Source organism: Cydia pomonella, chromosome 25, assembly GCF_033807575.1.
Source record: "Cydia pomonella isolate Wapato2018A chromosome 25, ilCydPomo1, whole genome shotgun sequence".
NCBI lineage: Eukaryota > Metazoa > Arthropoda > Insecta > Lepidoptera > Tortricidae > Cydia > Cydia pomonella.
The window spans coordinates 10,549,375-10,566,078 of record NC_084727.1 but is presented as its reverse complement, the minus strand read 5'-3'; the positions used below and the strand labels follow the sequence as shown (position 1 = coordinate 10,566,078).

At 38.8% G+C, this 16,704-nt stretch overlaps 1 protein-coding gene across 1 annotated transcript; it reads left to right on the top strand.

Moving 5' to 3' along the window:
* Positions 1-14,522: 14,522 nt before the first annotated feature.
* LOC133531316 (uncharacterized) lies at positions 14,523-15,751 on the top strand. The gene is made up of 2 exons (XM_061869451.1): positions 14,523-14,676; positions 14,976-15,751. Exons 1-2 carry the CDS (start codon positions 14,523-14,525, stop codon positions 15,749-15,751), a joined length of 930 nt encoding a protein of 309 aa, XP_061725435.1.
* Positions 15,752-16,704: the final 953 nt, after the last annotated feature.

The window sequence follows — 16,704 nt, the reverse complement described above, 5'->3', positions numbered from 1 at the left end:
TGCATATATTAATTTGGTTTAGATAAACAACTAAAATCCGACCAGAGAAATGGTTTAGAGGATCTGGTATGGGTAGATTAGACATTGTAACAGCCCTCAGACTTCGATCTGGACACATTCCACTTAACTGCTTTGCTTTTTTGATGCGCAAGAGTCATTCACAAAACTGTACGGAATGTGGGACAAGAGAAAATGCTACGCACATTATGATGGAATGTATCCGAAACGAAGCTGACAAGCAAGCTTTTATAATTAAGCATAAAATCAATATATTCAATGTGGGTACATGTAACGATATTTTAGCACACCCTTTGTCTAAAAAAGCTAAAGATTTGTACAAACTTGTCAATTTCGGAATTAAGCGACGGTAAAATTGTGATTTTGATTTGTAACAATGGGGGTGACATCATCAAACATGATAAAACCCCTTTATTTAATAAAGATTAAAAAAAAATAAAAAATATATGATTATTGTCAAGAGGGCGCTCTTATTCCCATTTATTAGGGTGCCAGTTCAGTTAAGTATGAAAAATTTAGTTCCAATGAAATTCCGCAATATGGCGTGTGATATTATCATATATATTACTGGTCAGGCTTTTTTTATATACTACGTCGGTGACAAACAAGCATACGGCCTGCCTGATGGTAAGCAGTATCCGTAGCCTATGTACGCCTGCAACTCCAGAGGAGTTACATGCGCGTTGCCGACCCTAACCCCCTCCCACCCTCGTTGAGCTCTGGCAACCTTACTCACCGGCAGGAACACAACACTATGAGTAGGCTTTAACAAGTGAGGATATGACTTTCATATGTTTGGTGATATATGACGTTATGCATACTTAAACGTTTCTAAGCCGTTATTGTAACCGAATGATAAAACCGTTATTTACCCACGGCAATTTTGTTGAAGTATAATTTTCAATGGTATTATTAGCATCACAGAATAAATAGTACCACCGTAGAGAAATGACACTTCTGACAAAATCAAAGTTTATAATTTTAAAACGAATACGGGACTTAATCGCGTAAACTTACGTTTATTATATGGCCTGACGTTTCGAACGTGACGTTACGTTCGTGGTCACAGGCAGACTGGCGAGGAATTGTATCAACATCTTGCTGCGCGGGTTTTACGAACTACCCGCACTTGATCTTGATTATTCACTTGTACGCTAGGGTTGTCACTATTATTAGTTTTAAAACTATGAATGAAAATCGTGTTGGTTTAAATTAATAAAACGAAGTTTGATAGCGATTCGGGACGAATTATTTTGTCCCTTTCTAAAACATGGCACTATCCGTTTCGGCTATTTAGGGTTGTCAAAATTCAAATCATTATCTTATCTGTGTTGTGTCGCAACGGGACGTCAAGTTGTGCCAACCCTAATAATTGCTCGGAGCAATGCTGAGTCGAGAGCGCCAGAAATGTCCAGTCGAGTGTCACCCTGTCATCCCCACTGTTAACAGTCCGTATTATTACTCGTCTGTGAACACCGCGGTGGATGTCGTTATGAATCGTTTGGAGCCGGAATTGCCGCTTTTGCCTGAAAACGATTATTTAAATATTTAATTGATGACGGTCGCCTTTGGTGGCGTTTGTTGTATTTATTATATTATTTTGAAATTATAAAATATTGTAAATGTAAATTATTAGATGGTGCCTTAAGTTAGGTCTTAATTTTCGGGGTATTTTATTAAGTAAGTACTTACTTTTTACTTTTTAAGATTGCACCGTACCGCGCAAGTACATACACAAATGCACATATATATGTAGATAAATGCCACAGCAGTGAAACCAAACGGAAGTGTAAAGTACAGTCACACAATCATAGATCAAAGTGACTCATTTTCACTGCTCTAAAGTGTATAAGTATTTGGTAATTTACTGTTTTCCAGTCAACGCTCGGATGTGGCATAGATATGCATGCCGTATGTAAAAACTGGCTTACAATTTTTCTTTGGATCTAATTTTATTTGTAATAAGTAATTAAGATATTATTTTTAAATCAACCTATTTTATTTATTTTAGAGTCGGACGAAGCTATAGTCTGTCAACCCATTGGAAAAAATGGCAAATTTAAAAAATGTAGGCGCGAAGGGTTATCGTCCCACAGATAATTTGAATCTCGCGTCTTTTTCTATTGGCAAGGTTATTTGGCCGGCTATAACTCTGTATGGCATTTGCAATGGCAAAGCGTGGCAATGTCATCATTAATGTCTAATTTCTATGAACACATGAAGTTGTTCTGATCGGTGCAAAAATAGCTTAAGCCTACTGTAGGTATTTACCTTAACATTTGGGTCGAAGTTAAAATATTAACAATTCTGACAACGAGATGCATGTTTAATAATTTCTAAATAAAAACACCCCCACAACCATCAAATTCAAATAAAACTCAAACGAACGCATTAAACCATTACCTTTTTGGCAAAAAAAAACAAGCATCCGAATATTCACATAGACAAGATTTAATTGTTTTTCGGCGCGTGGCGACAATGGATGACAAATGACAAAGGCTGGTTTATTGGCGCGGGCGGCGTGCCGTCGGCACTCGGGAGGTATGGAGTCGCTGCTGTATTCGTGTTTTTACTCACTTTTATAGGCTTTAGCATTCATCGCGTATATTTTCAAGTGAGGTGGGTCATAGATAATATATGTAAAATTCTTGATTCGTTTTCCTATGGAGCGTAATACGAGTTTAACTTTACCGCCAAAAGTGTCAACTGTCACGCGCGGCTTCGTGCATTTCGAGAAAGTTCACGATGACTTGTTGCACACGGTAATCAGTAATAACGACTTTTATAGAACATAAATATGCTAGTTGGGTTTTTATTGGTCTTAAATCGACCGAGATATAATCCGTGATTACCTTTTATAGTGTGGTGTGCTTGGATAGACTCGCAGCCGACGCGCGCGAATGAAGGTAGACCGAGCGCGGTCTACACAACTTTGACACCCACCCGCTATCTCCAGTTACCCGTGAACAAGATGCATGTAACTGCGTCGATATATCGGGAGCTCAAAAGCAATATAAAAGGTAATCACGGTTTGTATCCCGGTCGATTTAATTTAAGTCTAGTGAAACTAACCGTGAATCTTTCAAAGCTGTTATTAATCATTTATTGCTTTCATAAGTAGGTACATTAGGTGTTATATTTGGATTTCGGACAACTATGAACCCTATAAGGCCACTGCAAATTACGATAATAATTTTAGTACTTAACATATTTATAATCTTAATATAAATATAGTTTATTTTTTAATAGTTGACATAACTGTATAATTAATTTTAAACAAATAAACTATAAAAAACTATAAAATTTTAAAAAAATATTATAATTTGTTTTTATTTCAAGTTAGAAACACCAGTTAGAAGGTATGAACCATACTGTTCTACCTTAGAGATGGCTAGGGGGTGCCTAAGCCTTCAGTAAGAGATGCATATACTTGGAAAAATTCGACCAATGCTGCCGTGACCCCGGTGGCCGAGTGGCTCAGGCACCTGCCGCGATAGCAGAGGACGCTGGTTCGATTCCAGCCTGGGGCACTGGAGGCCTTGGTCACTTTTTCTTAGTATATGACATTTATTTCAGTTTATAATTAACTAAACTAAAACTACTATAAAACTAAAAATCTAAATCTAAAATGGCCCCCGTGCCATGGTGCCGAGGATACTGGCAGCATTCCTCGCTGGATCGCTATGCTCAGGCATTGGGCGAGAAAGCTGCCAACTCTCTTATCCCCGGTCCCATCCACCAGCCGCTTCGCCAATTGGCGGTATAGGCCCTGTGCTGCGGGGCCCCACGGACCAAGAGTCTCGACTCCAAATGCAACAAAGTTGTAGTTGGTGTCGAGACCCCCGTATTTGCGCTTTTTGAGGGCCTCGGCCGCCTCCGCCGCCGCGCCGGCTCTGTGTATAGTCCCGTGGAGGTGGGAAGGTACCAGCGTGTCAACACAAGTTGCGTCCCACACGAGCACACGTCCCATCCTCCACGGAATCAAAGACATCCCGTCTGGTCTCTTGCCATCGTCTCTGGCAATACCGGCAGGCTCCAGTATAGCCGGAACGTTGACGGTGGCAAGTGACCGACGGATTATGTCGTTAAGTGCAGCGTGGCGCGAAAGGCGACCCGTGCTACGTTGGCAAGTTATTAAGATCTACTGACTATAATATTATTATCTGTCGATGTGATATTCTGAAGATATTCACTGAATCGTAAATACCTAAACTTCGAGTTAAATAGTTATGATAACTAACAAGGCAGCTCCACGGCACCCTTGTCCCGCTGTGATTCAGTATGTACATAACACATAATGAGATAGCGACTGCGTTATTATAGCCATTATTAGCTTTATGGCGCTCCGAGCTCGGAGAAGAGCGCTCTATAGCGTCATATAGCGCTGAATAGCGCTATGTAGCTACATGTAGCTATTTGCAGCGGTTATCGAGCGCCGTTTAGTGAAGGTATTGTCAAACGGATTTCGATGCGTGGTCTTGTTCAGGCAACGTAGTGATTATATGCTCTTTGGTTCAGGCGGTTACATTGTGTGTGTAGGTAGATATTTAATTGTATTGTATTTAGATGATGATAAACAAACAACACTACATAAATCCATCTCATTTTGTCGCATAATTTCGTCCTGTAAAAATTATTGTTAGTTATATCCTAGATACTAAAATGACAGTTCAATTCCTCCAATCAATGAAAATTGGCAATTAATCATTATGAGTTGGCAGTAAATTAGTCAAACAATTAAATTCGTTGATATTTCTTTTCCCGGGTAAGTGTGACACAAAAAATGTTTCTTTAAAATAAAGCTTTTAAAAACAACAGGGGATAGAAGATCAAGTAATTTTAGGGACACTTCCGCGTTCTAGGCTTAGCCAAGTACCTAACTCGGAGTTAACCGCTTATACCTACAGGATTAAACAGCGACATTCTCATTACCAAACTAAAATGGAGTTGGGCGGGACATGTTGCTAGCCAGTGATGGCAGGTGGACTGCAATGTTAACGGAGTGGTGGCCGCTTTCTGAAAGAAGCCCCTGGCGTCGGTTGGCTCGTTGGGTGGACATTCGAAAGACTGCGGGTCTTTCAGGGCTTTCTACAAAAATTTCTACAGATTATGTATTTCTGTTAGTTATATCCTAGATACTAAAATGACAGTACAATTCCTCCAATCAATGAAAATTGGCAATTTCTACAGATTATGTATTTCTGCCGGGCTAAGATGGACAGCTGTCTATCATTTGTCACCATACCTGTCACGCTCTAACAAATACGTAAGTGCGAAAGTGACGCATGATATGACAAGTGACAAAAACACGACCACGATACCGCTGCTGTTGCCGCTATAACGACAAATACGAAAAACAGAATAAAATAAATATTTATTTCCAATCACGAGGTTCTCATCCAATCACCGAAGTTAAGCAACGTCGGGCGGGGTCAGTACTTGGATGGGTGACCGTTTTTATTGGTACGGAACCCTTCCTGTGCGAGTCCGACTCGCACTTGGCCGATTTTTTTTATATAAATATATTATCATTATTCATTATTAATTGACTTTTCTGGATTTTTTAGGCTATTTTACATTCTTTTGACTATATTTTTTTATAGGTTTTTAAAGGGTCGGCAACGCGCATGTAACACCTCTGGAGTTGCAGGCGTCCATAGGCTGCGGTGACTGCTTACCATCAGGCGGGCCGTATGCTTGTTTGCCACCGTCGTGGTATAAAAAAAAACAACATTTTTTAATGATTTTATTACTGCGATGATGTAAATGTTCTCATATAAGCGATTTCGTACACACTGTAAGTTTATATGAAAAGTGAAAAATACTTAGTTCGTTGCGTTATTATCCCAGTGAACTCACAATGTTTGAACTCAAATTGTGTAAGATTTTACAATAAACTTCCTAATATTATAACTGAATTGTCTGTTAGTAAATTTAAAAATTATGTAAAACGTAAGCTTATCTCTAAAGCCTATTATAGCACACAAGACTACATGAATGATGAAACACCGTGGGATTAAGTGTGATTGTAAAGAACGAATTATTTATTGTTATGTTATTAATGATGAAATTGATAATTCAATGTATACATATATATACCGTATTTTTTGACATTTAGATTTTATTCTAGAAAGGTTCTAGACTAGTATTTTTATAAAATTTTGATGTTTGACGATCTTTTTGTGAAATTTTTGTCTATAATAGTTCAATGTTTTTTTTAGAACAATAATAACTGCATCAATAAATTGCTCTGATATTTAGATTAAGATGATATTTGTAAAATTTGACGATTTAAAAGTGCTTGTTGCTAGGCCTATTTGAATAAAGAATATTTTGACTTTGACTTTGAATGGTCTTAAGCTCCATGGACATTATTGGCGCTTAAGTCGTTTATGCCGATTTCCGCATTTTGAATATTTTCCAATAACTGGATCGATAATAAAATCTATTTAATCATTGAAACAGTACGCTTACGAAGGCTTGTGTTGTGGGTACTCAGACAACGTTATACCTATATCATACTCGTATACTTAAATACATAGTAAACACCCATGACTCGGAAACAAATATCTGTGCTCATCACACAAATAAATGCCCTTACCGGGATTCTAACCCAGGACCATCGGCTTCATAGGCAGGGACACTGCCCACTAGGCCTGACCGGTCGTCAAAATAAAACAAAAATAATAAAACAATAAATCAGGAACTTGAAATGAAACGCTACGTGGCAGACGTCAGAACGACGAAGTTTTTCAATAACGACTAGATGGATGTCGAGTGAAATGAAGGTAGGATCACGGGGCCTACTGCGAAAACCGAATTTGCGGGGATCTTTCTCTTTTACTCTCACTAACACGTAATTAGAGTGACAGAGAAAAATGCCCGCAATTGACGAATTTCGATTTTCCCGATAGCCGCCCACAAGCCCGCTTAGCCAACGTGCATATCGTTCACGCTCCGTGGCGAACGAAACGCAACTGTCCCAGTCGCACTGATATGGAAGAGTGATAGAGAGAGATGACTGCGCTACGCTACGGAGCGTTAACGATTGTAACGTTGGCTACGCGGCCTGTACTCAAGCTTTTAGTACATTATGCAATGAGGGGAATAAATAAATAAATATTATAGTACATTATTACACAAATTGACTAAGTCCCACAGTAAGCTCAATAAGGCTTGTGTTGAGGGTATTTAGACAACGATATATATAATATATAAATACTTAAATACATAGAAAACACCCATGACTCAGGAACAAGTCAAATATCCACGCTCATCACACGAATAAGTAAATGCCCTTACCAGGATTTGAACCCGGGACCATCAGCTTCGTAGGCAGGGTCACTACCCACTAGGCCAAACCGGTCGCCAGATAAATAAAAAAAGTGAAATATTGGAAATAAGGGAATTAAAGATCCGAGTTTGATTTCATTTTTAGGTTTCCGTACCCAAAGGGTAAAACGGGACCCTATTACTAAGACTCCCGTCCGTGCGTCCGTCCGTCTGTCACCAGGCTGTATCTCATGAACCGTGATAGCTAGACAGTTGAAATTTTCACAGATGATGTATTTCTGTTGCCGCTATAACAACAAATACTAAAAAGTACGGAACCCTCGGTGGGCGAGTCCGACTCGCACTTGTCCGTTTTTTTTTTCATATACATAGTATGAGTCTCTATTGTTTCCCATAAAGTTTTAAGTCATAATGTATTGTTTGTCCGCATTTTCGTTAGTCATAATTTGGTTTTTCTCAGAAACGCGTAACTTTTCAGGATTGCCATAAAACAAACCTAACCTAACGTATCTATGGGATAACCGAAGGAAATTCCTGAAAAGTTAACGGTTTCAGAGTTATGACTAATGATAGTATGACTATCATTACATGACTTTCAATAATTATGCCAAACAACATAACATACATAATACACACATAATATAGTTTTTCATATATTTTTGACCCATGGTTCAAAAGTTAGAGGGGGAAGGGGCACATATTATTTTTCTTTCGGAGCGATTATTTCTGAAAATATTAATTTATCAAAAATATATTTGGAGACCCCAATATGAAAGATTTATCCAACGGCAACGCGCATATAACTCCTATGGAGTTGCAGGTGTACATAGGCTACGGAGACTGCTTACCATCTGGCGTGCCGTATGCTTGTAAAAAAAGATTATCATGCCGAATTGATCTCTAGAACTAACAATCACGGAGCAAAGCCACGGACGAACAGACGGACATGGCGAAGCTATAAATGTTTTTAGGTACCCACAAAACCCTAAAAAGGCAAATAACTTAATGCAGGTGTCATCATAGCTCATCACCCTTCCACACGTCATAAACCACCCTCGTTAGTAACGAAGCAAGTTTTCATTTCGTCGGCACTGGTGTCGTGTACACAATATTAAACCCCCCCCCCCACTCCTGTTTAAACGACCCGCAATCGGATGATGCGCTTTTTGATACGCGCACCCTCTTTTCAGGGTTGGCGATGTCTTACAAATGTAATAATGATTTTTTATTATATATTTCCGTTCCGGCTGTTTGTCACAGAATAAAATAACAGGCTAAAACTTTACAAATCTTTTAAGCTACCTTTATTTATATGGATAGTTTGTAGGTATTTTTTCTATATTTTTTTAAATATTCATTTATAAGTTAATTTAATTGTTAATGCTGTTAAGTTTTTAGATTGTTATTTATAAAACGGAAATATATATTATATATAATACGAAGGTTTATTATTGCAATATAACCGGACTAACCCCAATAAGGCCTAGTTTACCCTCTGGGTTGGAAGGTCAGATGGCAGTCGCTTTCGTAAAAACTAGTGCCTACGCCAAATCTTGGGATTAGTTGTCAAGCGGACCCCAGGCTCCCATGAGCCGTGGCAAAATGCCGGGACAACGCGAGGAAGAAGAAGATATATTATATATAATAAATTTGCTATTATATTATTATGTGTTAGTTACAACATATTTTTTGCTATTTTGTAATCATAAATATATATACTTATGCTTCGTTTAAAATTTATTACATTCCGTGTTCTTAGGTTTTTTTACATGTACACTACAGACTCACTTTGATTAAATAAAGATTTTGTATAAATTATTCTTTTATTTAGTTAATATTATCATCTCATTTTAATTGTGTACTGTGGGCGTAGATACTTATTATACCAGCAGTGTTGGCCGAACTAATTAGAATTGACCACTAACCATTACAAATTGAACCGAAAACTGTAACCGTCCGTTACTGTTTACGGTTCAATTTGTAATGATAATGGTACTTGCATTAACGTTTCGGCCAACACTGCCTATTTTATTTAACTTTATTGCACAAAAGAAAAACTTAATGTACAAAAGGCGAACTTAATGCCATGATGCATTCTCTACCAGTCAACCTTAGGCATTTTCAAAGTATTAACCTCCTGAGACCCAGAAGGTATTAAGGTATTGGAATACAGAATGGCAGTTACACAATAAAAGTACAAAATAGATTTTGGTATAAGTACAAAAAATTGTACTCAGGGTCTTAGGAGGTTAAAATGTATATAATTTATTGTAGTTCACCTTAATATATTAATTTTGTATTGTAATTTATCTGTAAGTTAATTACGGATATTTCGGCAGATATAAAGCTTTTTAATTTAGTTTAATTTAATTTAATAAACTAAATATCGTCAACCCTACCCGGCGTTGTCAATAGGGCTGTCCCCTGCGGTAATTAAAATTCCACGTCCTAATATCGCGGGCCATATATTAAGTGCCCTAATCGGCGGAACAGACAGCCCTGCGTTTTATTACTTTTTTATAAAGGCTACGACAGCCTGGAGTGCCTGTAATGTTTAATCATTTGTTTGATTCGGGATCAAGCGTTTATAAATACACGAATTTGAACAAATAAAGTAATTATTGGTGACAAATTGAAAAAAATAACAAGCACTGGAAGAGATCGCTTTTTAGCGATAAGACCGCCTGTTGTCTGCCTCTACATTTAATCAATTGTTTATTTTTACAAGCTTTTATTTACTTTCACCTGACCGTTGTCTGTTTGTAGTCAAATCTTGCAAGTTAAATTTGATCCACTTCCCGGTTTCCGATTGAGCTGAAAATTTGCATACATATGTAAGTCGGGCGACAATGCAATATTATGGTACCATCGAGCTGATCTGATGATGGAGACAAGAGGTGGACATAGGAACTCTGTGATAAAACAACGCAACCTAATTGTGTTTGGGGTTTTTAGAATTTGCTCGAGGAGTATTAATTGCCTGTGGAAAGAAAACTACAGTCAGCGATAAAAGCTTGTACCAAAAATGAAATTTTTGCCAAAAACTTATTCTTGTATCTTTTTACTGAGGTGTGCCAATAAACAGTATTCTATCTATCACTGGTAGCCTAGTGGTAACAGTGCGACTTGCAATCCGGAGGTCGCGGGTTTAAATCCCGGCCCGTACCAATGAGTTTTCGGAACTTATGTACATTACGAGTAAATTATTTGATATTTACCAGGCGCTTTTCGGTGAAGGAAAACATCGTGAGGAAACCGGACTAATCTCAATAATAGTTTACCCTCTGGGTTGGAAAGTCAGATGGCAGTCGTTTTCGTAAAAACTAGAGGCTACGCCAATTCTAGGGATTAGTTGCCAAGCGGACAGTATTGGAAATAAGCCGGCACAACGCGAGGAAGATGCAAAAATTGAAAAACAGGGAAAAGAGGTTTCACAGCACGGACGAAAATTTAACCAGTGGCATGTAAAATTTGTCTGCTACTCTGTATGACAAATAATTCTTATATTATGCAAATGCACTGCTTTGCAGATTAGATTAATATTTTATTTAATTCATTTATGTTTTGTTCATTGTTACTTTTTTGGATAATTTAATTAATTCATTAAACTTTGAACATGTAAATTTTAATTCAAATTTAAATACTTACTAGGTATTTTATGATATACTTGCATGGATACTTGTATAGACATATTAATAGCAAATAATATATTTTGACTTTAATTCCAAATAGAGATATCTCTTTGAAAAGTATATGTTACAGTCTATTCATTTTTATTACAAGCTTTTATTTAAATTGCAATATAACTATGTATGTTTGTATGGGTCAAATCTAGCAAGTTAAATTTGACCCACTTCCCGGTTTCCGATGAAGATGAGAATTTGCATACATATGTAAGTCGGGTGACAATGCAATATTATGGTACCATCGAGCTGATCTGATGATGGAGACAGGATTTGGCCATATGAACTCTGTGATAAAACAACGCAACCTAATTGTGTTTGGGGTTGTTAGAATGTTCTCGTTGAGTATTATTTGCTTGTGGAAAGTAAAGTACAGTCAGCGATAAGAGATTGTACCAAAAATGAAATTATTGCAAAAAACTTATTTTTACCTATACCTAGGTATCACTAGTGGCTCTGTGTATAACTAGCGGGCATAACATAAAACTGAAAAAGAAATTAGGTATGATTCCGCCATTTTGAAAATCGTCAAAAAAATCTATTTAATCATCGAACCTGGTCACAAAATTTTATAACAATTGCGACCTGTAGAGAACATCCGCACATACGAGCGTACTCCCATCTTATAGGCCGGCAACGCACTTGCAACCCCTCTGATGTTTCAGGTGTCCATGGGCGGTGGTAATCGCTTACCATCAGGTGACCCGTCTGCTCGTTTGCCTCCTGTATCATAAAAAAAATACGAAAGCATTTGCCCAAGCTGAAACGGAGACCATCGCTAACGCTCGGTCAATTAATACCATGATATAAATAAATATCCAGACAACCCAAAATCACAAAGGAGCTAGGATAATATTTCCTGTGATTTAACTTACAATATTCTTCTAAACACCTGTACAGGTCCAGATCACGCGAGGCTTCTGGCGGTCGGAGCCCGGGAAGCCGGCTACTGGCTACATGCCCATCCTTCACCTAATACTGGTACTTTCTTGGATCCGACCTCCCTAAGACTGGCGATTGGTTTGCGACTCGGGGTTTCGTTATGTACGCCACATATAATATGTTCTTGTGGCACGGACGTGGACCGACTGGGACACCATGGATTATCTTGTCAAAAAAGTGCAGGTCGTTTTGCAAGATATGCGTCGCTTAATGACATAATCCGTCGGTCGCTTCCACCATCAATGTGCCTGCTCTTCTTGAGCCGACTGGCATTATGAGGGATGATGGCAAGAGGCCTGATGGGGTGTCCTTAGTTCCTTGGAGCTTTGGACGGATGTTAGTGTGGGATGCTACATCCGTAGACACACTGGCACCGTCCCACCTCCAACGGACTATGTAAAAGCGGGCGCAGCGGCGAAAAGCGCCGAAATTTTGAAACGTAATAAATATAAGAGCCTCTGTAGAGAGTACCATTTTGTACCATTTGGCGTTGAAACTCTAGGTCCATGGGGTCCCAGCGCGCACAAGTTTTTTGGAGAAATCGCGAAACGTCTGGTTGACGTAACTGGTGACCGAAGAGCTAGCGGCTTCCTCGCACAACGTATCAGCATTGCGATACAACGAGGAATTGCCGCCAGCATCCTAGGTACAATGCCTCAAGGACCTATTTTAGATATAAGCTAGTTATAGTCATCCTCTGTATCCATTATGTATATTGTTATTGTAAATAAATAAAACTTTTTAACAAAAAATAAAACCGACTTCAAATATTACCTAAAGCGCCATACACGCTGGCTTGTTGAGCATCCGTTCTACGACTATAATGAATACTTAAATTTCCGCGAATAGGATGTTAAGTAATGTGTATATTTTTTATATTATTAATGTTTTTGATTTTGATTTGGAGTTGTATATTTTGCGACGTATGTAAATAAGCTCTATAATAATTATAACGTGTAAATTGGTTTTACTAATAAATAACTTATGACTTATGACTTATTTATTCTTTTCGATCACGAACTTTACTATGAATTGACAAACACTTGTAAACATTTACTGAGCAAATAGGCCACAGGGGCACTTTTAGATGTCAAATTTTTACAAACATAAACATACATAACAACAATTACAAATATGGAACCAATGAAATATTAGATACTTTATTACCCATTCAGCCGCATTCGAGGGAAGCCAGTGCTGTCAAACTGGTCTATCTTGACAGACATTCAGACGTACTCTCAGAGTAAACAACAATTGAAGCGAATTGAAGCGAATATATGTATACAGTCTCTAAATGTCGAATTACTCGTCATACTTATACTTTTGTTTCATACCAAATGCATGCTGTGATTGCCTTTAATTGGGGGATCAATTATAAATGTACTCATTTAGTATGTAAATAATATTATGTGAATTGTATCTTCTATTGATGATCCTAATAAACAAATAAACAAAAACAAACTAATTGTTTTCAAATCGTAATAACTTAAGCAACTATTTCGGTTTACAAATTGGTAAATTATTTTGCATTCTAAACCTTGCGGTGACTACCTGGACCTACACTTTTTTTCATCAGACAGTCTTCACTCGGTCTAATGAAAAAAAGTGAAGGTCCTAAATTAACCAATCATTAGGCAGGTATTTGAATTTTATTAGTTTTATGATATTTATCGGGTAAGCAGGATATTTATCGGCAAAAAGCTGAGGCAACACGAGGAAGATGAAGATGATGTTTAATAGGTACATCCTCCAATTTACAGTGATTTCCACCACATCCGAAGTCCCCCGAAGTCTGCCGACTCCACCCGAGCATCTCGATCGTTTTTTTGTGCCTGTGCTTATTGGCTGGGATGGGAACACAGCTCAAAACAGATGTAACTGCAGATAAGGGGGTATACAACGTGTAACATCAATTACATACAATAAACCTTATATGAACACTAAACAGGTATACATATCTAATACTTTTAAACGAGCAATTCTTGTATATATATATATATATATATATATATTTCAGCGATCTCCGAAACGGCTCTAACGATTTCGCTGAAATTTGGTATATGGGGGATTTTTGGGGGGAAACAATCGATCTAGATTAGTCTTATGTTTGGGAAAACGCGTGTTTTCGAGTTTTCATGCGTTTTTCTTTCGACGCCGAATATGGTCGCTAATTTCGTATTGCAGGCCACTGTCCGTCTGGTCCAGCGGGTAAAGACGCGGGTGGCAAGAAACAACTAGTGTTACGGGTTCGAATCCCGCCCGGTGACTAACTTTTGTTTTATTTTTTATACGTTCAAGCTTATATATGATATTTTAATTTTTATTGTTTTAGACAAGTTTAATTTATTAAAAAAATGTAGTTAAGATTATCACCTATACACCACCATATTACAATAGTTATAACCGAGCAAAGCTCGGTCGCCCAGGTACTACATTATTATATGTTTATATATTACACTAAAATAGTTTCAGAATAGTAAATACAAGTGCGAAAAGAAGGAAATTTGCAACAAGTAACGATAAACTGCGAGACTGTTAAAGGAATCAGTGCACGATATACCTGTTCTTGGGATGCCATCCGACACCATGGCACCAAAATTTTGTCCACTGAAACTCTACTCAGTGGAACTCCCCAAGAGGAAGGACTGGTCAGACAGTCAAATTAAGTGGAAAGAAGGAAGCCTGAGGTGGTACACTGATGGCTCCAAATCCGAATCTGAAGTAGGCTGCGGAATATATGGTGAAAAAAAAATGAAAAATATCTTTATTATCTATTTACAAACATATAGTAAGCATTTGCTGGGGCCTCTCTTTAGACTTACAAAGCCTGTGTTGAGACGTCCCGCTCTTCCACAACCGTAATTACTTGTAGTTACATTATATTACAAAATTAGTTTGTGTGTGTGTGTGTGTGTGTGTGTGTGTGTGTGTGTGTGTGTGTGTGTGTGCGCGCGTGTGTGCGTGTGCGTGCGTGCGTGCGCGTGCGCGCGCGCGCGCGCGTGTGTGTGTGTGTGTGTGTGTGTGTGTGTGTGTGTGAAGCGCCTAGGAAAGGCATCAGCTTAAACCTAGGACGATACTGCTCCATATTCCAAGCAGAAGTATACGCCATTCTAGAATGTGTGTCGATCAACCTGCAATGCAACTACGGCAACCATACAATCTACATCCATTCGGATAGCCAGGCGGCACTCTTAGCCCTAACCTCTGATGTCACCACATCGAGGCTGGTTGAGAGCTGCAGGCAACTATTGAACAACCTTGAAACCAGGAACAAGGTTGTTCTACGTTGGGTCCCGGGGCATGCGGGTACCGCTGGAAACGAAAAGGCCGACGAACTCGCGCGAGCAGGGGCTAAGGGGAAGAACCACAGTCCTGAGCCGTTTTGTGGCATCCTCAAAAGCCTAACGCGGCCCACCCTAAAGACCTACTGTCACTACAAAACCATTCAGCTCTGGAGAGAAACGACAGGCTTGAACCATTCCAAAGCGCTCATCAAGGGCTTCAGCAAAAAGGCGTCCTTGAATGCCTTAGCGCTGTCTAGGAACCAACTGCGCAACTTGGTAAGGGTGCTTACTGAGGACTGTGGCCTAAATAAGCACATGTACACTATGGGAAAACGTGACATGGGGCGGTGCAGACTCTGTATGGAGGCAGAGGAGACGCCCTTGCACATTCTCGCAGAGTGCTCTTGCCTAATGCGCACTCGTGACTCAACCCTGGGCAGACACATATTACGCCCGGAGGAGTCAAGGTCTCTCGAGATCAAAAAGATCCTGCAGCTGTTTGAAGTTTCAGGCTTGGATCAAGAGCTGTAGTAGGTGGCGATCACAATAGATCAGGGATGTTTGCAGTGAAACATAGGCTGAAGAGCCTTACATAGCCCCTAACAACAACAAGAAGAAGAAGAACTAACTTATTATATCACAAGCAGGTAGGCTATTTCAATATTGCCAGAAAGCGCCATCTACCCTGTCCGCGGCACTAACATAGTAGTTACTTAACAACGAAGGAAGTAAAAATCAGATTATTTATGGCTTATTGCCAAACCTTCTACATCAGCAGCCTGTGGGTGAGTCATACGCAGCGCACATACAATACGCTCAGGGTTCTATATAATAACATATTCAGGATGCTGATGATGATGAAGCTGCCGCGACGTTCCAGTGCGTCAGCTATGTTCGCAGAGGCGCGCACTGATGGCTTTCACGCCGTCAGAAGGAAGAGAGTAGTGTCACTGCTGAACAGAGTACGCGGCAGCTCCAACACCATCCTGAGCATGTTCGCTGAGCGCTTGAACTGCCCCATGACAAAACACTGGGTAGAAATCATCACTGGCGAAACAAAGTGATGATTTCTACCTAGTGCCGCTAATAATTAATTAATTTAATTTATTTTTGTAATCATTTATTATGTTTGTAGCTGCTAAATTTGTTATTTAATCTATTTTTAGTATTTTTTGTAATGTGTCTTATGGGTTGGTATACCTGAAATAAATTATTTTTATTTTATTTATTAACAGTTTTGAATTTAGTAGCGTTATACGTTGTATATATGCAATTGCGTCATTCTGCAAGTGGGCAGCGCTTAGCCATTCATCTTCTTGCAATTGCTACAGATTTATCATACCTATGCATCGAGAGTTCGCACCAGTATTGGCCGAATGTTAATGCGATTGAACATTAACCATTACAAATTGAACCGTATAATGTAACGGACGGTTACAGTTTACGGTTCAATTTGTAATAGTTAATAGTCAATTGCAATTAAC

Excerpts from the sequence above, each read along its gene's own strand:
- LOC133531316 (XM_061869451.1), top strand. The coding sequence starts at position 14,523 with ATGGCACCAAAATTTTGTCCACTGAAACTCTACTCAGTGGAACTCCCC. Across the intron at positions 14,677-14,975 it reads AGTAGGCTGCGGAATATATG|CGCCTAGGAAAGGCATCAGC; the intron begins GTGAAAAAAAAA and ends GTGTGTGTGAAG.